The following is a 21,786-nucleotide window of genomic DNA, read 5'->3' as shown; positions in this document are numbered from 1 at the left end:
CCTGACCCAGTGCCTGGCAACTAACCAGCAGTCGGAAGGTCTCTTTCACGAGTGACAGAAGAGTAGGGAACTCTGCCCAGGTATGGCCGTGGGCAAAATTCCAAATGCATGTTGCACAAGCACAAAGAGAGCACCCATTCAGCACAAACGAGAAACGTGCTAGCAGGTTCTCCTGAGACCAGCGCCACAACTATTTCCTACTACTCATGCTATTTGGTCGAGGCCTGAAAGCACCCAGGTGCAGAGTACCTTGTGCCAGAAAACAGAAAACATAGATATTCTAAAGTACTGTGTACATTACCTTGAGGATGTAGGCTCTTTTGAGTACACGGGTAATACTCTTAAAGAGCTTGAATCTAAAGCCTATAAACAGATTGATGCACGTAGTAGAAACCCTGAGCTAGTAGCCCTAATAAAGCACTTAAGTAAGATGTTCAGAGAAGAAAATGATTAATGTTAAGCCATTCTGGATTGAGCTTCATAGCTTATTTTAGTTAATCATTTTTTGGTCTTTTAGCCTATCTATCACCTTTTAAAAATTTTGGTCCAAGCTGTCATTCCCCAAAAACTGAGTCAACAGGTGAGTAGGGGTGATGCAAGTGATTTTGTTTCAATTTAGAAAAAACTCTATACAGATAATGAAAAGTCGGAAGGATCAAAAGAAGCCACAGTTACGCAGGTCTGATTTGAACATCATAACTACAGTGGGAGGATATGGTCACCAACTCTGCCCTACTACCATCCATGTTGTGTTTATTTTGTCAATAAAAAAGACTCGCTTCCAGGGGAAAAAAAAAGTCCTCTTTTCATCAAAGAGAATTCATCCGCCTTCCTTCTCAGCTGTCTCAGGAGACACAGTACGTGGTGATCTGCTTTCATTCACTCCAGGTAAACGGGTAAGAACTACTTGCACAGCGCTGGTAACCTGCCATAGCAAACCCAGGCTGATGAGTGAGCCACAGGCTGAACCTCTAGCAAACTAGGGGCTCACCACAATCCTGCTGGAAATTCAAAGATGTGACCTGCCTTCCACGAAACACCAATCCTACTCTAGGCCTGGACCTCACTTTTATAATACAACACTGAGCATGTTAAACCCGACAACTCATACTAAGGAACCAAAACCGACAGCGTGGTCAGGCCCTGGCCCGGCTGCTTCATTTTCTATGCTCGAAGAATAATGGGGACCGGGCGTGGTGGTTCACGCCTGTAAGCCCAGCAATTTGGGAGGTCAAGGTGGGGAATCACTTAAGCTCAGGAGTTTGTGACCAGCCTGGACAACACGGTGAAACCCCATTTCTACTAAAAATACAAAAATTAGTGAGGCGTGGTCACACATGCCTGTAATCCCAGCTACTGCAGAGGCTGGGACACAAGAATTGTTTAAACCCAGGAGGCAGAGGTTGCAGTGAACTAAGATCACACCACTTCACTCCAGCCTGGGCAAGAGAGCAAGACTCTGTCTAAAGAACAACGGGAGTTGACATTCATAATACACACATTTTATTTTCTAGGGTAAGTAGACAAAATTTAAACATTTTTATGTTTGAAAGAAAAATGAATCTTTGCCTACAAAGTAAGATATACTGTTCAACCTTCTGATAAAAGTATTTTAAATAAGCCCCAAAACACTTCAGATGAATGCTGTGCTGAAGTCTTGATTTCCTCCAGGAGATCAGAAGCAGGTTTATGCTGGAGATTCCTAATTCGTCTTAATGTGTGTGAACAGCTCCTAGCTTTAGAGCCCCCACTCAGAAACCCACAGCTGCCCCCACCACAGATGTGAGCCAAGGCCTCCTACCTCAATGCACTGCTTGATCCAGAAGTGGTTCCCCATGGCTTCCCAGTTCTGTGAACAGGTCACATAAAGCAGGCGCTCGTAGACACGACGTTTCATGGAGTTGTCGAAAACCTCGAAAAACTTTGCCCTGATGAGTGGCTGGGCGCAGCGCAGCCCAGAGAGAAAGGCAGGCTCAAGTTTTGCTGTCAGCTCACTGCCAGACAGTGTCTCATCCCTGTAACACCAAGAAGTCAGAGAGAGGCAAGACAGTGGCCTTCCCAAGTCATAAGCAAACAAGCAGAAATAGGCAGACATGAACTTGCTGAAATGCTACTAGGAAAACTAAGAGTATGTTACAAATCGTGGCAGGCTCACCCAGCATCACAACAAAAAGTCCTTTAATGACACCAAAGTAGGTCACACAATTTAGCATTTAAGTGAGTATTTTAAGCGTAGGTATAAGTAAAAGATGAAAGCCATGCTGTGGTGGCTGGCCATGGAACACGCTATGGAACGACATCTGTAATACTTGCTTACTGCTGTAATTACCTGTAGACATAGTTAACAAGGTCTAAAAACTGGGCATTTAATTCGAGGTCTTCCGGAAAACGTTTTTCTATGTAGGTCATCATTTTCACAAGCAAAATGGACTTTTCCCGGAGTGTAGGTGTCTATGAAATTTGAGAAAAGACAGTTAAAAGTATTTCAACCATCAGTTCTTATTTTTTAAGCTACTACAGTTTTAAGCACAGTAAGACAAGGTCATTCCTAAACAGGAAGGCAAACATGGCTTTATCTTTGGATGCTTAAAATCAAGACATTTCAATATAATTTTCATAGGGGCTACAACTCATTGTGGAGAGAAAGCAACTATCAACTATAAAACAAATCAGAAGTTTGCGAGCATCTCACTAAGTGAAATGATAGTCTCTATTATTACTTTATTGTTTTATATTTACTGCTATAAAAATGTAATACGGTTAACTTTTTTTTTTTTTGGAGTCTCGCCACGATGCCCAGGCTGGAGTACAGTGGTGTGATCTTCAGCTCACTGCAACCTCCACCTTCTGAATTCAAGTCATTCTCCTGCCTCAGCTTCCCGAGTAGCTGGGATTACAGGTGTGTGCCACCACACCTGGCTAAATTTTGTATTTGTAGTATAGAGTGTTTCACCATGCTGGCCAGGTTGGTCTCAAACTCCTGATCTCAAGGGAGACGCCTGCCTCGGCCTCTCAAAGTGCTGGGATTACAGGACTTGGTCTTCGTTTAACATTTTAACAGGAGTAAAGCCACATTAAGATAAGCAACTGAGTTGCTATTTAACATCTGCACACTGAAAAAAATACACCTTAATCAAGAAAAGATGTTGTGAGTGCAATTACAGCAGAAAAGAAATGTTTTGCTTCAAGTTTCAGACAGATCAAGAAGATGAGGCTTGAATTTTCTTTTATTCAAAGGGAGGTCATGTGGCATACGGTCCCACCTTACCTGATTGGCTGCCATTGGGGAGTTATTCTTGACCCATTCTTCCACGATTTTGACCACGGCCCGCAAGATTTTGGCATCTGGTGATTTCTCGATGAGGGATGTCAGAATGGCCTGGATGAAGTTCTTCCGCATCTCCATGCTCATCACTGCCAGGCGCGTCTTCACCAGTTCCAGACTTAGCATCACCAGCTCGCTTGTACCTGCTTGCACCAAGAAAGAAAAAACCCATGAGTCTCTACACATTGATTTAATCAGGCAGCCACTCAGCCTTGCTGGGTGTGCTGGGTCCTACTCCTTTTCCCCTTCAACAATTTCTTCTGCAACTAGAGCTCTGGGATTTGAGGCACACGTACATTCCCATGCATCTTGGGAGTGTGGCCCTCCCAGCAGGGAGAGGGTAAGGGAGCTGACGGACCGGAGCAGGTGGCCCCAGCCTCTTCACACCCAGCTATGAAGTCCCAGTCACGGCCCCTGTACTCTGAGATGTCCCCAGAGGCCGTGCCCACCACAGCCCCTGCCAAGCAGCACCATACTCCTACAAAGCATCCAGATTCCTGGAGCCCACTGCTCAGCTCTGAAACCTGTGACTTAACTCTTCAGAAACAGCAACTCTGACTGAGCAATCTCTGTTTCACAGCAAGCACTGGTAACTCTCAGTGATGAATGAAGCATATAAAAGTCCAACTACTTTAAAATCTCTGCATTCTTACATTTGCAGACTTTAAAAGCAGGTGGGGGTGTGTGTCAGAGACAGAGACAGACAGAGAGTTTGTGCAACAGACTGAGTGCAGTGACTATTTACAGGCGTGATCATGGCTCCTAGCAGCCTCCAATTCTTGGCCTCAAGCAATCCTCTTGCATCAGCTACTGAGGAGCTGGGACCACCGGCGCGCCACCATACCCAGCTTACTAACAGTCAATGTTTAACTATGAGTCCTGCTTTTTAAACCCCTACATTGAAGAGCAAATGGTAACAAATTAAAACAACAGGACTTGGTGAATGCAAATTCCCTTTAGAGTTCAGTCCCAGCCCGCACAGCAGAGTCTGAGGAAAGGTCCCCAGCGTCCAGCGCATCACCTGAGGTGGCTTCGGTGCTTCCCGATGCTGCCTGAGGGTTTAAATGCTCCCGGACCATCTTCTGCAGGGACCGCATAAAGACGGAGATCAGTCGGTCTATGTAGCTGGGGTTGTTGCTGCAGGCTGACTTGAGGATCATCAGGGTCCCTAAGATGTAGAAATTGCCAGGTGTTTTACAGAAAAGTAACCACCACGAAAAACAAGGTGGAAACAATGCGCTATTTGAAACAATGTATTCCAACAAAAGTCTTGATTAATCCCAGTGTCAACACTGTGAGCTCTCACATGGCTCGCAACATGTTCTGAAACACTGTATTTGCACCCCTAATTCTCAATTACATCAAATCATCATGAATGAGAACTGATTTTTGTGCCTCAGTAGAAACAACATTCTTACCTTCAGTTCTGGATTTTATTTTTAGGTTGTGGCAAATTACCCTGAGTTTTTAATCCTATATGTTTGAGAAAATAAGAAAAAAATGGAAAAAAACCTTTTTTAAACAATCTAGCTTGTCTAGAGGACATGCCAAACACCTTCGAATTCAATTTGCACTCATTCTGAAAAATGGCCTAAGATCAATAAAAATCAGCAAAGCCAATATTAGAACAGAAACATAAAATATACCGAAAAATTCTCTTTCATAATTGGCATTGTGAAAATTACCTTGTTCTTGACCTACACATTAAACTGCTGTTGCTTTTTATTTGACATGGAGTCTCGCTCTGTCACCCAGGCTGGAGCATGGTGGCGTGATCTCAGCTCACTGCACAACCTCTGCCACCTGTGTTCAAGAGATTCTCCTGCCTGAGCCTCCCAAGTAGCTGGGATTACAGGCGCCTGCCACCATTCCCAGCTAATTTTTGTATTTTTACTAGAGATGGGGTTTCAACATGTTGGCCGGGCTGGTCTCAAACTCCTGACCTCAAGTGATCCACTCGCCTCAGCCTTCCAAAGTGCTGAGATTACAGGGATGAGCTACTGCGTCTGGCCCTACTCATTAAACTTTAAATCTGTATTCATGGATCACATAATAGAACAACCAAAGAGTATATGCCAGTTATGAGGCGATTTCAGGCTAGCTTGGTTAAAAGATCAACTCTTAACAGAGCAGTCAACATAGGGCCAGTCTGGTTGTAAGCCAGGCAACCTATGACACTTGATGATGACAGTGATGTAAACAGGGTATGCTCTGTGGTTCCCAAGTGCAGTGCTCTCCTCTATGGAGCAGACGGTGGTGACTACGCCCCAGATCCAGCACGGGACAATGGTGTGGCCAGCTCCCCAGGCCCACCTCACCCCAAGGTTGCCTGTGGCCTTTGACACCCCACAGAGGAGGGAGGCAGGGCCCATGAGGTCAGCCCTTCTTAACGAGAGTCCTTCAGACAATGAGCAGGGGGAGGAGATACTTGTGCTACCCTGTGATGAAAGCTGCGATCTGATGCAGGGTGACCCCACTTAAAAAAAGTCCCGGAAGTACTTCTCACTCTCCGCACCTGGCTGCTGCCTGAAGAGAGATAGCAAGCTGGGATGGCAATGGACACTATTTTAATCAAATTCTCCTAGCTCCTGCCAAGTTTGGAGAGCAACGAACTCACCCAAATATATTCAGTTGGCAAATTCAGACAAGCATTTGCCTAACAAGGGCTATCTATATACGTAATTACATACATGTATATAGAAAATGACAATCACCCTAAAATACTGGGACTGATTACTACTAGGAAGAGAGCCTGACAGGTGACTGGTACTTAGTTTTCCTTCATTTGTATTTTTACAGTTTCACCCAATGAATATGCAATAAAGGAGAAAATAAATTTTGAGACACTAAACCAAAGTCTAGGATCAAAGACATATGTCTGCCACAAAGCTGAGGGCACATATATAAATCTGACTCCTGGGTACCTGGGGCCAGAGTGACCCAGCTGCCCGATCACCTAAGAGGGAGGCAGTTTTCATCTCACCTGGGTCAGCCAGATCCTCACCGATTAGATGAAACGAGTTCTCGTCTTGTGAGTGGCTGACTCACAGGAGGGCTGTGGTGAAAGGCACATGTTGGCATGTAGCTCTTGTTGTGCCTGTTGAGGGCGACACTGGGGCGACAGGACACATGCGCCCTGGCAACGTCCCTTACACTGAAGCCCCTCACACCAAAGCCCACGCTGGAGGCTGACGAGGGAGCGCAGAGCTAGGATCGGTCAGGGGAGCGGGGGTACAGTCTACAGGGGATGGTGGCCTTGAGGGCCCAATGCAACAGATGACTGAACAACCAGCAGCTCTAAGTTCCGCCCAACAACCAGAGCCCTTTCCCGAAAGGAAGCACGTCCAGTGCACGGGGAGAGATGCCAAACTGAGCCACCACAGAACACCAGGACAAACGCACACTCACCGAAGAGCTGGGAGGGATTGGCGTTGGTGGCCTTCTCGTAGTTGGTGAGCCCTTCGTAGATGACCTTTCCGACGGCTGCGTAGAGGCACTCCAGCTCTTCGTACTTGGAGGCCACACTGGAAGTACCTACAGAGCGGGGACCCAGGCACATGGTTAGGGCTCTCGGGCCCATCAGTGCTGATGTCAGGGACTGAGTGCTGGCTGCTCGGGTATCAGGAGGGACTGGCATGGGCACTTCTCTCCCTGTAGAGCAGTGTGGTCCTCCCCTCTGGGCTGGTTCCCATTCTACACAGCTATGTGCAGAATACGCAAAAAACCTAACGGAATGTGCTTGAAACACACTTATTTATAACATGTCAAAATTTGATCCTGCCAAATGTTCAACAATTGAATACTTTAATACAATACTTTAACTTCCCTTTAGTAGCTTAAAGAAATAATCTTCAACTGATGAACTGAATTCCCAAAGCAGACAAAATTCGATGAGTGCTGCCATTCTGTTTTTATGTCAATTTTTAAAAGAAAGTTTGAGAGTAGAAAGGAAAGTGATAACCAAGTGCTCAACACAGTAACTAGAGGATGAGCACTCTCATAACAAGCTCCATGCCCACCGTCCACTCTCAAAGAAAAGCACTGGTGGAAAAGGCCACATACTTGGCTCCGTTGGGAAAATACTCATCAGGCGTGAGAGAAGGCTGTGGACGGCTCGCAGCACCTTGGTGTTGCCACACGTCATACAGGCGGCGATTCCACGCTGCAGGGGTTTGAAGCTACTAAGGATGGCTGGTGACTGGAGGACAGTGAGCAGGAAGCTCAGCACTTCTAGTCCCGTGCAGATATTCCCATAGTTCACTTGGTTTGGCTGCTCCTGGAATGCAGAACATGGGCCACAGAGGAAATGGATACTCAATGACAATGAATTCTGGAAACCAGAGTCTGGCAAAATCTAGCACTGGATTCATTAATTGAAGACTAAGTTAAAAAAAAAAACAACAAACCACTAGAGAATGAACACTGGATTTCATAAAAATGATTCCTTCATAAAATCACTCTAAGTATCTATTCAAACTCTTTTAAAAAGGTTCAAGTATTAATATTCGATACTAATATTAATATTTTAAAAATCAGTAAAGCCCTAAAAAAGTTCCTGCAATGAATTTTGCTTTTCTCTTCTCATTTTCTTAAGATACAAAAATACAAATATTCTTCCAGGCCAGGCACAGTGGCTCATGCCTGTAATCCCAGCACTTTGGGAAGCTGAAGTGGGTGGAACATTTGAGACCAGCCTGGTCAAGATGATAAAACCCTGTCTCTACTAAAATTACAAAAAAAAAAAAAAAAAAAAATTAGCCAGGTATGCTGGTACATGCCTATAGTCTCAGCTACTCGGGAGACTGAGGCACAAGAATCGCTTGAACTCGGGAGGTGGAGGTTGCAGTGAGCCGAGATTGTGCCACCGCACTCCAGCCTGGGCAATAGAGTGAGACTGTCTCAAAAAACACCCCACAAAACCAAAACCAAAACAAATACTCTTCCAAAAAGAAACATCTTTCAAACTGTGTATCATGAAATGAACAGATGATGGCAGCATTAAAAATTAGCAGAAACAGGCCGGCTGCAATGGCTCATTCCTGTAATCCCAGCACTTTGGGACACTGAGGTGGGTGGATCATGAGGTTAGGAGTTCGAGACCAGCCTGACCAACACAGTGAAACCCTGTCTCTACTAAAAATACACACACACACACACACACACACACACACACACACACACAAAGCTAGGCGTGGTGGCACGAGACTGTAGACCCAGCTATTGGAGAGGCAGGGGCAGGAAAATCACTTGAACCTGGGAGGTGAAGGTTGCAGCGAGCCGAGATTGCACCACCGCACTCCAGCCCGTGCGACAGAGGGAGACTCTGTCAAAAAAATAAATAAAAGTAAAAATTAATAAAAACAAACAAAAACAACTGAATAACAGAAAATAGAGTTCATGGTTCAAAGGAGAGGTAAAACAGAAGCAACATGGTCTTCGCAGTCCAAAATATAAGTGCTTGCAATAGATTTTATAATCTCAATAGTAAAAGTCTCCAAATTCTGCTGAGATCTAGAAAAACAAAATCTGGATAAGGCAAGAGAACAGCTTTTGCTGCCACCAGAAAAATATAGAATCATGCTTTTTACAAGCAAAAAACCAGCAAGCAAAATAAAATAATTAGCATTCAGGGACTAGCTCCTTGTTACCTCAGTACTACTTGATAACAAATTATAGTTTCATCGTTAAAATCTGTTTTAAAAATCCAAAGCTCATCTTAAAGGTTGTTCCAACAGTCAACTAAAATGCATAGCTCAAGGCAACTGGTAGGTAACTTTTACAAATGAGTCCACAAAATGCAAGAGAACTATATTAAGGTTAAACATTCCAAAGTGTACTTGGGGCCAGCATGAGAGCTCAAATTCCAAAGCCATTCTTTCCTGTCCTTTCCTTTCCTTTTTTTTTTTTTTTTTAAGAGACCAGGTCTTGTTTGCTCGGTCTCACAAGCTGTAGTGCAGTGGCACAACCATAGCTCACTGCAGCCTCAACTTCCCAGCTTCAGCCAATCCTCCTGCTTTAGCCTCTTCTGAGTAGCTGGGACTACAAGCTCACACCACCATGCCCAGCTAATTTTCTCTCTTCTCTTTGCTAGAGCTGGGATCTCAGTATGCCGTCCAGACTGGTCTCGAACTCCTAAAGTCTCTAGAGCAAAGCCATTATCAGTCAGACTCCCTCCCTGGTATAAGCAGTGGAGGGCAATGTGGGAGAGGCAGAGGACAAGGAGATTTGGGGCTTAGGGGTCAGGCCCAGAGTGATCCACAAATGTTCAGTCCCTGCCCAGGTGACAGCATCTGATAACTGTGGGTTGAGATGGCCAGGGGAAGACCTACATTAATTCTGGCTAAATAATTATAAGCTTGTTTGGCTCAGAGTTCACTGAAGTTTATACACCGAACTAAAATATATTATTGGTGCAGTTAATTAGAAATCAAGTGGCAACAGGAGGCCTAAGGTAAAGACCATGTGAGAGCGCAGTAACACCGGGGAACACCGACGGGTGGCTGCAGAGCAGGCAGTACTGCTTTGGTCCCACAAATGCCTTCTCAACATACAGACTGCATCAGGGCCTCGGAAAGAGGGCTTATGCAAAGATCTCTGAAAAGGGAGGGGACATCCGCTCACAAGATCCAGGAAGATGGGAGCTGGCAAGGAGGAGAAAAGCCTTGCAGGGCAGAGAGTACAGAACACCTCAGGCTCTGCCTTGGTTCTCAGAATATGGAGTGATTTTAATTGCTCTGTCCTCAATGCTCGGGAGATAAAAGCCCCATGATACATCCGCTATACTTCTGATGCAGCCACACCCTGATAACAGTCAGAGTACTAGTAATAAACTCAGAATACTAGTTTAGCATGTCTTACAAAGATCTCCACTAGGCTATCTTTCCCACTTCTTTACCCCCCGCTTCCACACCCGTAAGATCAATGAGATCATGCACATAATAAAAGTGTTCAGAGCCCAGAGTTTGGGGCCAATGCGGTACCCACACTTGCGTTGGTCCCCTGGACCCATGCTGTAAATTCTACTCTTGTCCCTCTGTCTTTATTTTCTTTTCTCAATCCCTCGTCACCGCCGGGACTAAGGGCACCCACGTACGGGGCTGGGGCTGTTCCCAACAATAATGGCCTCAGTGGCCCTGCCCTGGCCCTTCAGACACTTGTACTTACCACAGTCATTAGCAGCTTGTCGAACCACTGCAGCTTGAGCTCAGACTTGGACCACATGTCTGGCCGCAACGCAGTCTTCAGAAGGTTCACACATCGGCGAGAGAGCACCTCCCCAGGGGACCCAGCAGTGTTGGTGTTGTCATTAACCTAGCAATTCATCCGAGTTAGAGCCGGCATTTCACTGCTTCCAAGTTTAGTCATTCCAGTGACAGCGCTTCTCAACCATGCCCCAGCCAGTGCACCTGTCTCGGACCTTCACCCTCACCACCACTCCTCTTCCGCCTGACCTCCACAGAGCCGGACACCTTCCCTGACCCGCCTGACTGGTGAACCGTCATGGCCCCCTACCCTGCATCTGCAGCACATCCATGGTGACCTGCAATCCCTTGTGGGCCCTGCTGGCTCCCCACAGGACCTCCCTGCACACTGCAGGGAGGCAAGGAATTAAGTATTGGTTAGGCACTTAGCAGATCCTTTTCGGTACTTGGAAATTCTCAAAGGAACTGTAAAATATACTATTTTGTCTAACAGGAATAAAAACTTAAGATTTAAGAAAATTTCATTTACAATAGATTTTTGAAATATAAAGTTTCAGAAATAAATTTCTAAACAATTCCATAAAGATAAAAATTGGTATGAATGATAAACAAACCCAAGTTACAAAAGCACTTAAACAGCTAAATGTACATTCTTTCTGTAGGTTGGGTCATCTCACCCTTTACTGAGCTGTGTACTGTTCCCATCTTCAGGGTGCAAAAAGGACACTTGGAAGTTAAATGATCAGCCGAAATCACTGCCTACCATATTCCACCAGTGCTAAGAAGCGGTCAATTAGAAGGCACATCATTATTTTATTATCACTCAAAGAGTGAAATGCTTTTTAAAAAAAATCGTTATCAGGCCAGGTATGGTAGCTCGTGCCTGCAATCCCAGGACTTTGGGAGACTGAAGCAGGCTGATCACTTGAGGTCAGGAGTTCAAGACCAGCCTGGCCAATATGGTAAAACCCCATTTCTACCAAAAATACAAAAACTAGCCGGGCATGGTGGTGGGCACCTGTAATCCCAGCAACTCAGGAGGCTGAGGACAAGAATCGCTTGAACCCTGAGCGGAGGTTGTAGTGGGCTGAGATCACACCACTGCACTCCAGCTTGGATGACAAAGTGAGACTCCGTCTCAAAAAATTTAAAAAATCATATCAATTACAAGACACAGTAGATTTTGGAAATATTAACCTGCCACAAAATCAAGTGCATTTGGTATGAAAATGACAGAACCAGCTGGCAGACCTTGGTTTGTATGTATGTTTTTTGAAAAAACTGCCACAGATAACATCCTAGAGTGTTAGTAAGTAGCCTCTGGTCTGCAGACGCCCTGACGCAAGACACTTGGAGCCCATACCTGACAGGCCACACGAATGAGGAAGTTCACCACGGTGTCTGTGTGCTGCTTGTCAATGGGCTTGGCGAGGAGAGAGTCCGCTCCAGGTAGTGACTGGCTCCTCCCAAAGACCTGGAAAAGAACCTCCTTTCAGGCAGGAAGAGAATCGCAACATGAATTTCCAACTCAGGTTTGACTTGTTCACCCAGCTAGTGGGTATGCGGTACCTCCCGGGGACAGAGGCAGGTCTGGGCGCTGGGGATACCAAAGACAGATGTCATCTCCGCCCTGGTGAAGCCAACACAGCCAACAGGAGGGCAGATGGCTAGCCAGCCAAGCAGCCACAAATAGTGGCTCACGTGATGGGGAACAAAAGTGCGAGGCCCAGGAAGCGAGAGGACGTCATCAAAGGAGGTCTTTAGGTTGACAAGAAGCCAGCCATGAGAAAAGAGAAGAGAGATGGCTCCCAGGGGAGGGAAAAGGCCAGGGAATGCATCCTGAGTGAGCACAGAGTCAGAACCCTGAGACGGTGCTGGGGGTCAAGAGTCATCAGCAGGGCCTGGTCGCCCAGGCCCTGGAGGCCACGATCAAGGGGAGGGCTCAAGCAACAGGAAAGGCAACCTGACTTGATTCAGCTTTTTATTTTCAAAGGATTGTAAAATCCACAAGACATTTTTACAAAAATACTATGGAGGTCTCACATACCCTTCACCTAGCTTCCCCTTGCAAGTCCTGAAAAGAGAGTTCTGTGGCAGTCTGACTGCTCTGAAAAGTCAAGGGGGGATAAAAGTGGAGGCAAAGAGAGGAACAGGGACAGAGAGGAAAAGGGAGGCGGCTGAGCAGCTCCCATCTGGGTACCGCGAAGGGTGACAGAGGTTGGGACCACGGTGCAGAGGAAGGGATGAGGCGGGGTGGGTATTTGCAGCAAGGTCAGTGATACTTGCTCTGGATCAGATGTGTGGGGAGAAGCCAATGGACAAAGTGCAAACAATGCCAAGTTTCTAACAGGAGCCGACAGCAGACATGGGTGCCACCTAAGATGGGGGATGATGAGGGTGCTAGAAGAGCTCAGCCTCAGGCCTACGAAGCTGGAAGTGGGACGGCCAGGCCTGTGTCCATAAGCCAGCGGGCCCATGACACCAGCTGAGATCAGGATCAGGACTCCCAGGGCCACCCTTCCACAAGGGACAATACCCAGGACTCTCTAGGCAGTTGCCCAGCAAAACAGAACACATATCTTTTTCTGAAATTGATCTCAACACGGGCACATGTTCTTAATCAACTCCTTCCTTCAGAGTTTCTGTAGATGCCTTTCTGCAAGTAATCAACCATCACTGACAACTCTAATGGTATGAACTGAACGCAAAGGCAAACATGTCTGGTGGCCCGGGAACCCCCTGCGTGACTGATGTGTCCCTGAGTTTCCATCTGGTGAGTGTGGCTGTTCCCACCTGCCTCTCCTGCACACAGCTGGGCACCGAGCTCACATTCTAAATGTAGGGAATAAACAAACCAACTCCTAACAGGATGCACAGCACCCACAGAGGCACATGATCTTACTGCACTGATGGCTCCGGTGGCCGTTCTGAAGCGTTTCACTTCCTGGGCAGAATCCACAGACAGGCCTCTCTTAATGGAGGATGAGACAGAATTGACTCCTTCTCCACTGGAATTTGGGTCCATATCTGAATCCGGCTTAAAAACACACAGGCGCTTGGCTTTACTGACTGACTTCTAGGGAAAAGTCGAAGAAAGACGACTGGGGAACCCTGATGCTGACACCCCTACCTGCTGGTCCTTGATCCTCTGCAGCTCCCACTTGATGACAACTTCAGACAGGTCCACGGCCAGCCGCCTTTGCTCGATGGTGACACTGGGTGTGAAGCCAAGCCTCTGCATGGCGCTCACCATGTGCTGCACCAGGTGGTGCCGTACCGGGTAGTACACCTGTGGGCGCAGGGCCGGCATCATGCCACGAACACAGGACCTTGGTCCCAGAGCACGCACACACACACGCACACACACACGCACACACACACGCACACCACACACAACCCTGACACACCTCAGCCCCAACATACAAACACAGACCAACTTGAAGCTTAAGAATTCTGAATCCCAACCTTATTGAGGAAATTCTCCCTGCCTTATGTATGTTTATCACCTTCCCCCACCCCAACTAAATCCCATTATAATAGTATACTTCAGTCTTAAAAAACTGAATTCTCTTCAGACAGGTGAGTCTCATCACATGTATCAAACTTCAGTCTTGACATTGTAAAAGTTTAAGACATACCAAAAAGCAAAGTTCCAATTCTAAGAGTTGGCTATAAAAGAATTTGCTTTCAACACAATCCTTTCTCCTCTACCCAAATTTACAAGAAACATTTACATATAAACAAATCCCACAAAGGGGGTGATTTCGCCATAGAGAAGGAGGTGCCAGCAACATGAATTAATTTTCCAAGCCTGGTTACAGAAATCTAGAGCCAATGAGGACTATCTCTCTCACCTTAAGGTGCAAATTTGGCAGCAAACAAGGGTGAACTGAGCACAGTACTTTGGACAGAAATGCAGCTTTAGACACAAAGACGCACACCTGGGACATATTCTCTATATTACAGCAAATTCCATGCTGATAGAGCCATACACACTTATAGAAACTAACCAATGAACCAGAGTCGCCTTACTAAAAGATGACCACCTTATTACTGCAGAACAAGAGGAGGTCAAGGTTCAAAGCGAGTGCCTGCAGACACACACCTGCAGCCCACCATCCCTCCTACACACCTTGAAATGCTGCACTATCAGATGCAGAATGTGCACCAGCTGTGGGACGGTGTGCCCCTCCTCCACGATGATCTTCCGGGTCCAGTGAGTTAACATCTGGTGCCCGTCCTCCATCCTGGCCGGCACTGCCGGGGTCAGAATGGCCATCGCCTGTCTAACGATCGCTCGAGCTTCCATTGCATGAGCCTTGAGGAGACTATGGAAAACCTAAAACAGGGAAGAAACACTTACGGAGGATGAGAAGGAAAGCTTTAAAAAACAGGAAGACACAAACAATCCACTGGGATCAAGGCATGGTATTTTTCCAAAACAATTTTTTAAACATTTCTTAGGACTTTCTAATTAGGAAACAACTTAGTCGCTTTCCGTCTTGTTTAGTTTTGACCAATGAATACATCCATTCTAGTATTTACAAAGCACCTGCTATGTGCCCGTGCGGCACTAGGCTGGGGCACGCAGACAGATAAGACCTAGCTCCCTGTAGGGATCCTGTGTCCGGCCTAACCAGCAGCGAGTCAGGGAGGTACACAACTCATCTCCCTCTGGCTGCGGGTGGGAAATAAAGTGAACAGGGCCAGCAGGAGAGGCACTGAGAGGTGGCAGTTGCAGTTGTTCAAGTGAGAGATGAGGTCACAGAACACAGAAAGACCAGTCCTGGGATGGAACAGGGTGGGTGTTAGAAGCTGCAGAACCTCCTGGTGCGTGGGTACTGGGGAGGAGGAGAGAAGGTCAAAAGTCCCTGGGTGTTTGAAACTGGGGACGGCAGTGAAGTCCCGAGGCTGGAGTTCTAGCTCAAGGGCCCGTGGGAGGGGATGTGAGAGGCCCCTGGCTTGATTGGGGTCCACAGTTCAACACCACAAAGGTTCACAGGAGAAAGACATCAGGGGAAAGCTATCAAAGATGGTCTCACAGAAGACAAGAGCTATCAATGATCAAATGCAGAGCACTTCAGTGTAGTATTATATTTAACTCTCACACAGAGACATTAACTTGCCCAAGGGCACAGACCGTGTGAGCAGAGGAAAGACCACTCGAACCCAGGGTGCCCAACCTCAGACCCAAACCACCGAGGGACAACATGAAGAGGCGCTCAATACCAGCCGCAGAGCAGCAGGCTCATGAGATACAGATCCAAAAGTACCTACTGCTTTTAGCTAAGAGAATTGGGCTGAGGCCCTTAAATATTTATAGTATTTGCCATGGAATGTCAGAGTTGGAGGCCAGAATGCAATTGCCAGAGAAGCCTGAGATGGAAAAGGGTGACATTTCCTTTAAAAGGCAAAGCCATCGAGGAATGAAAGAGCAGAGTCGGAACGAGGGAGGAAGGGAGATCATGGATAGTCACAGTGTGGGTTATTTTCCCCTCAAATTTCCTGTTATTGTAGTAAAACACACAAAACACAGAATGTACTATCATACCTGTTTGTGGGCGCACAGCCCAGTGGTGCCAGGCACCTTCATGGGGTGTGCAGCCACGAGCCCCATCACCTGCAGAATGCATGCCTCTCCCCAGGCTGAAACTGCACCAGGTCAACACTTGCTCCCCACCCCCTCCCTGGCCCAGCCCAGCCGCAGTCTCTTTTTGTCTCTCTGAATGTGAGTGCCCTAGGGTCTTCTAAGTGGAATCAATCATATAGTGTCTGCGTTTTCCTGGTTTTTACTGATACTGGGAAAAGACAGGAGGAGAGGCTGACACTGCACCAGGGAGTCAAGCGCACCGCACGGGATCCACATGGAGGACAGGAGGGGCCTTGCAAAATACCTGCAGGACGATCTTCTTGTGTATGGCGAATTTGGCAATAATGTGTGCCAGGAGCAAGTGTCCACTGTACTTGCAGGCCGGGTCCACACAGGCCTTGGAAAGCAGGCAGGGCCAGGCGAAGGTCATGAGGCGGCGAAGCTTGCTGTTGCGGTTCTTGTTATTGTCATGGATGTGGTGCGGGGCGTGCTCCACCAGCAGCGTGGCGTACTGCAGCAAGTAGATCCGCAGCGAGTCCAGCATGTCTGCCTGCTTCTCGGGGTCCAGGACCTGCACAGGGACAGTGGGAAGGACTCATTTCCACCTGTGAACTGTGTTACTGACTGAGGGTCATACAACAGGTGTAAGCCTTACACACACACAGACACACACACACACAGAGGGTCAAACACGTTTAAGCCTTAAAAATACACACACACACACACACACACACACACACACACACACACAATGTAACACGAAGTATTACAATGAGGTTATCGATAACATCCTATTCATCTTCCTTCATATATATGTGAAAGGAGCAAAAAACCTTAGGATCCCAATTCGTTCTGCCCAATGGAAAAAACTAAAGCTGAAAGTTGAGTCATGCAAGAAACTGGCTCTCCTTTTGTTCCTAAGCAGAGCTAGAGATAAAAGGTTAATGATCTCCACAGGTATAGGCTCCATGGTTCACCGTATCTTCCGTAAAGTCCTGAATTCCTAAGCGTGAGACGAACACAGAACTGCGTGTTCCCCTACCCACTCCCCTTCTTTTGCAATGTGTGGATGACCACACCCTCCCTCTTTCTCCTTCAGCCCAATTTTCCCCTTCAAATACTGAAGCCCTCAAAACCATCTTTAAAGCAGGACACAAACCTCTCTCCCAGACACATCCTTAACTTTGGCAAAATAAATTTCTAAACTGATTGAGATCCATCTCAGAGACTTTTTGGTTTACATATCGATTAGAAATTCACCAAATTCATTTCAACATTTAAAAAAGGGGAGGCTTAAGAGTCAGGACACAGGGCTGGAGGAAGGCGAGGTGGAATGATTCAACGTGACTTAGGACTGAGTTTCTTAATTTCCAAGTAATTGAGATTTTTTTTTTCCTGGTCAACTTTTGTCTGTTCCTTATTTTTCTGCTGTATGATTAGAAAATGTGACCCGGAAAAATGTCAACTTCCAAAAAATTGTTACAGTTTTGAAAGCATCTGACAGATATTTTAAGTGTTTCATGAACATAAGAAAAAGTGTTCGTTCTTTGAGGAATGTTCTACACGTCTCTACTAAATCAAGTATAATGGTGTCATCATTCAATTCAACTAAGTATCCTAACCACTGTCTGTCTACCAGGCCTTAATAGTACTGAAAACCAGACTGACATCTTCCATGATAATCATTTCTTCATCAAGGGCCCTTTTGGCCCCGCCCAAGTCCTCTCTTCTCTGGAGGGACAGCTTCTTGGCAGCCCCACGCCTGCATCCCCAGCCCCCAGTCTGCCAGCTGCTTTTCTCCTCATCCTAACATTCAAAGTCTCCTAGCAGCACCATCTGACCCAGGAGGCACAGACTGGAGAAGACGACAAAGGAGAAGGGGTCCTTCTGGGCCCCATCTCCCTACACTTGCCCAGAATAAGGCAAATAACAGTAAGGAGACCAAGAATAAACCCCTGGGCTCACTCTGATCCCAGGGTGGGATGTCAACACTGCAGGAAGGAGGCCTGTCTGAAAAGATGAAGACGATGTAAGGTCCGGGAATCTGCCAACGGAAACAACAGTCCCCTCTGCCTTGACCCCAGGACAAAATGGGTAAGAAAACCAGCCATCTGTATTTCTGATGAGGAAAATATTCACTAAGCATTCCAACACACACTCAATGAGATAATCTCAAGGCAAACACTGCCTTTAACAGTGAGGATCAATACAGTGAGTATTGGGAAAGTAACAGAACGCAGGCATTTAATTCAAAAAAAACCTCTCTAATACAAACTGTAAAGCCATTGTCAAAATGTACAGGTGTTAAAACCTGAGCTCATTTCAGATTGGACTACGGCTGCCACAGGGTTTCATAACTTGGCAAGAAGGAGTTACAGCAGGAACTGCAGACAGTCTCATACATTCACTGGCTATTAGGAGATTCTTTTGCAAAACAGGAGATGAAAATAAAACATGGAAATTCTGCTGACTGACAACAAGGGTTTTCACAAAATAACTGCTACATGAATTTTCATCAAGATACATTTCGTTTCTGATTAGAATATTAATGTGAGAAAGTTAATTCATTCTAAAGTAAGGCTGCCTTCAAAAACTAATGAGAATCGCAATGTGATGGTCTGCTATAAATTAACACAATCGTGAAAAATAAACGCGTTGGGGAAACAAACTTAACACACACACAGACATTCGTTCATCTGACCGGTTACTTCTCACGCCCATGCACGTAGTTATACTACCTTGGTAATAAACACACTGGTGATGCTTTCTGGGTTATCTCCTTCTGGATTGGGAGGTCCCAATAGCTGCTCTCCTTCCCCCTTCTCAAAGCTGTACAAGAAAGCAGGATTCAATATATGCTGCAGAACCTACAAAAAAACAAAAAAACAAACAAAAAAACTAAAATAAAGGAGGAGAAAAACAAAGCCACACCGTTTGTTTCTTTAGTAAGACAGGAAGAACAGCCAGTCTTGGCCATACCACACCAACAAGTTAGAACTCAACCAGGGTGTGACTACTAACCTTGACTTCTATGCAAAGAGCAACTAGAAAGGTAGGTTAAAAACTGGAAAAAGCCGGGCGCGGTGGCTCAAGCCAGTAATCCCAGCACTTTGGGAGGCCGAGGCGGGTGGATCACGAGGTCGAGAGTTCGAGACCATCCTGGTTGACATGGTGAAACCCCGTCTCTACTAAAAATACAAAAAATTAGCTGGGCATGGTGGCGCATGCCTGTAATCCCAGCCACTCAGGAGGCTGAGGCAGGAGAATTGCCTGAACCCAGGAGGCGGAGGTTGCGGTGAGCCGAGATCGCGCCATTGCGCTCCAGCCTGGGTAACAAGAGCGAAACTCCGCCTCAAAAAAAAAAAAAAAAAAAAAAAAAAAAAAAACTGGAAAAGAGATGTCAACCTGCTTTATTCTTCTCATATCAAAAAAGCCATTTTCTAAACACAAGGAAATTAAACGATTCTTCAACACTGGGTCACTGCTGCATGGACCTGACATTCCTCAGCAATGCCACTTTCTCACGTACAGCCCAGCCTACTAACTTTTTTTTCTCCTTAAGAGACAGGGTCTCATTGTGTCACCCATGCTGCAATGCAGTGGTGTGATTATAGCTCAGTGCAGCCTCTAACTCCTGAGTTCAAGCAATCCTCCCACCATAGTCCCAAGTAGCTGGGATTACAGGCACGTGCCACAGCACCTGGGTCACTCTACTATTTAGTCAAGGGAGACACAGTGGAAAAAGAAAAGGGCCCAAGGTTCCCTAGAAAACAAGACCAAAAACCCGTAGCCTTCTACAGCGTTAAGAGTGGGACTCACTTTAGCTTTTAATTCATCTCCAAAGTTAGGGTCATTTAAGTCTACAAAGCGAAAAAATAGGGCGCGTTTCTGAGTGATGCTGTAATTTTTGGGAATCTCTTCCTCCATATACTCTTTTAAGAATGTCATGTTGCAGAGAAAACGACCAGTAAAGGCTCGAAGCAGCTGGAATAGCAATTCTATATCTCCATAATTCCTTCTGGAGGATCAAAAGAAAAAGACAGGTTAACTTACAGCAAAGTTCATTAACAACTATGCCTCTGACTTGCCTTTAAGCAGCTCAGAGACATAGCCCATTCTCCTGTACAATGACCACAGCTTTGTACAGACTAGAAGGAGGCTCCAGCTGAGCTTTCAGGACCGAGCCCATCCCTCAGGGCAGGGCAGGAGGAGGCACCCACTTGCAGTAGTTCAGCAGGCAGTAGGCCAGCAGCTTGGGCTCCTTCCAGTTGGTGGCTGCCATGTTCTCCTTGTGGTGCCTCTCCTGGAATGTCTCACTCACCCACACACGTCGCAACTGGCTCACCAGAGAGTGCTGGCTGGCCAGCCAGGAGTCGTCGTTTTTCACTATAATGCTTATGATCTGTCAAAGAAGAGACAATTAGGGAATCATGTCTCCATTAAACCCCTGGGCATCAGGGGGCCAGAGGAAGGGGCGCTACCTTGATGGCCTGGAACTGGAGGTCCAGGCGCATGGTGCTGGTGCTGGGCGAGCCGGGGCGCACGGCCGTCTGGGCACCCCCTGGCAGAAGCAGGGTGATGAACCTGTTGGGGTTGGCGGCCAGCACATCCCTCAGAGGTCTGGCATCTTTGTGTTTTAAAAAACTCTGAAAGCAAAACAAATGGAAAAGCTGTTTTAAGCTAACCAAACTCAAAGAAAGTCAGAGGATATGAATTTTAAATCTTTTAAAAATCTTACTAAATCTCTAGGGGAAGGCTTACCAAAAAAGCACCATGTGCATGCTTTTTAAAAGACGCTTTTTTTTTTTCTTTTTAAAAAGAGACAGAGTCTTCGCTCAGTTGCCCAGGCTGAAGTGCAGTGGTAAAATCACAGCTCACTGCAGCCCCCAACTCTTGGGCTCATGCAATCTTCCCACTTCAGCCTTCTGAGTAGCTGGGACTACAGGCATGCGCCACAATGTCTGGCTAATTTTCATATTTTTTGTACAGATAAGGTCTCACTCTGTTGCCCAGGATGGTCTTGAACTCCTGGGCTCAAGCAATCCACCTGCCTCAGTTTCCTGAAGTGCTGGGATTACAGGTGCGGGCACTTAAAAATACTTTTAAACAGTAATCATACTTTGTGATTTTATAATCCTGGCAGAGCATTTATTTGCTACCACCACCAAAGTCCTACAAAGAGTGCTTCCTAGACTTGTGTGTTTCATAGACACAACCAAGTAGTCATGATGCTCCCCATATTCAAATATATGTGAGAAAAAAGCAGCCAGGACACTCGACAGTGAAATACGAACTGAGCATTTCAGGGCACAATGGCTCACACGCACTTGCAGGGACCTCTGACTCCAGCCTCTCCCAGCTCTTACCATAAACATTCTGCTCCACTGGGGATCATTCAGTGTGGCCTCCATCATGAACAGCTCCACCGTCTGCGAGGGGTGCCGAGTCAGGAACTTGATCAGGGGCTCTCGGAATGGACTGCCTGCCTACAAAACATGTGGGAAGCCTGTACCTCATAACTTCCTCTCCTCAGAGCTTGAGGTTCTGTCTACCTAACTTGGTCCCTTGTTACTACAGCACACGAACACCAACAAGCAAGCAAATGTGGACATCCAACGCCTTTACGCCGCTCCATCTGTCCATTTAAAATACAACCAAGTGAGGATGCC

The 21,786-nt window shown here is 46.4% G+C and overlaps 1 protein-coding gene across 13 annotated transcripts in view; it reads right to left on the bottom strand.

Annotated features, from left to right (window-relative positions):
- The window catches only part of TRRAP (transformation/transcription domain associated protein), a 133,079-nt gene that overhangs the window by 42,770 nt on the left and 68,523 nt on the right, over positions 1–21,786 (bottom strand). For 9 of the 13 annotated variants that reach the window (XM_074390428.1, XM_074390423.1, XM_074390419.1 and 6 more), the window contains 17 exons: positions 21,484–21,603; positions 20,599–20,763; positions 20,338–20,519; positions 19,937–20,135; positions 18,856–18,984; positions 16,422–16,688; positions 14,660–14,866; positions 13,658–13,816; positions 13,430–13,564; positions 11,891–12,001; positions 10,490–10,636; positions 7,388–7,601; positions 6,734–6,859; positions 4,347–4,493; positions 3,269–3,471; positions 2,330–2,451; positions 1,802–2,015 (listed from right to left, as the gene is read on the bottom strand). In XM_074390428.1, the coding sequence (XP_074246529.1) occupies positions 1,802–2,015; positions 2,330–2,451; positions 3,269–3,471; positions 4,347–4,493; positions 6,734–6,859; positions 7,388–7,601; positions 10,490–10,636; positions 11,891–12,001; positions 13,430–13,564; positions 13,658–13,816; positions 14,660–14,866; positions 16,422–16,688; positions 18,856–18,984; positions 19,937–20,135; positions 20,338–20,519; positions 20,599–20,763; positions 21,484–21,603 (2,847 nt within the window). The remainder of the gene's footprint in view (positions 1–1,801; positions 2,016–2,329; positions 2,452–3,268; positions 3,472–4,346; positions 4,494–6,733; positions 6,860–7,387; positions 7,602–10,489; positions 10,637–11,890; positions 12,002–13,429; positions 13,565–13,657; positions 13,817–14,659; positions 14,867–16,421; positions 16,689–18,855; positions 18,985–19,936; positions 20,136–20,337; positions 20,520–20,598; positions 20,764–21,483; positions 21,604–21,786) is intronic. The other 4 variants (XM_074390418.1, XM_074390422.1, XM_074390425.1 and 1 more) reach the window with 1 other exon arrangement.

Source organism: Saimiri boliviensis, chromosome 20 (assembly GCF_048565385.1).
Source record: "Saimiri boliviensis isolate mSaiBol1 chromosome 20, mSaiBol1.pri, whole genome shotgun sequence".
Classification (NCBI taxonomy): Eukaryota; Metazoa; Chordata; class Mammalia; order Primates; family Cebidae; genus Saimiri; species Saimiri boliviensis.
Note: the sequence above shows the minus strand (reverse complement) of the source record. Positions and strands in the feature narration are given on the sequence as shown.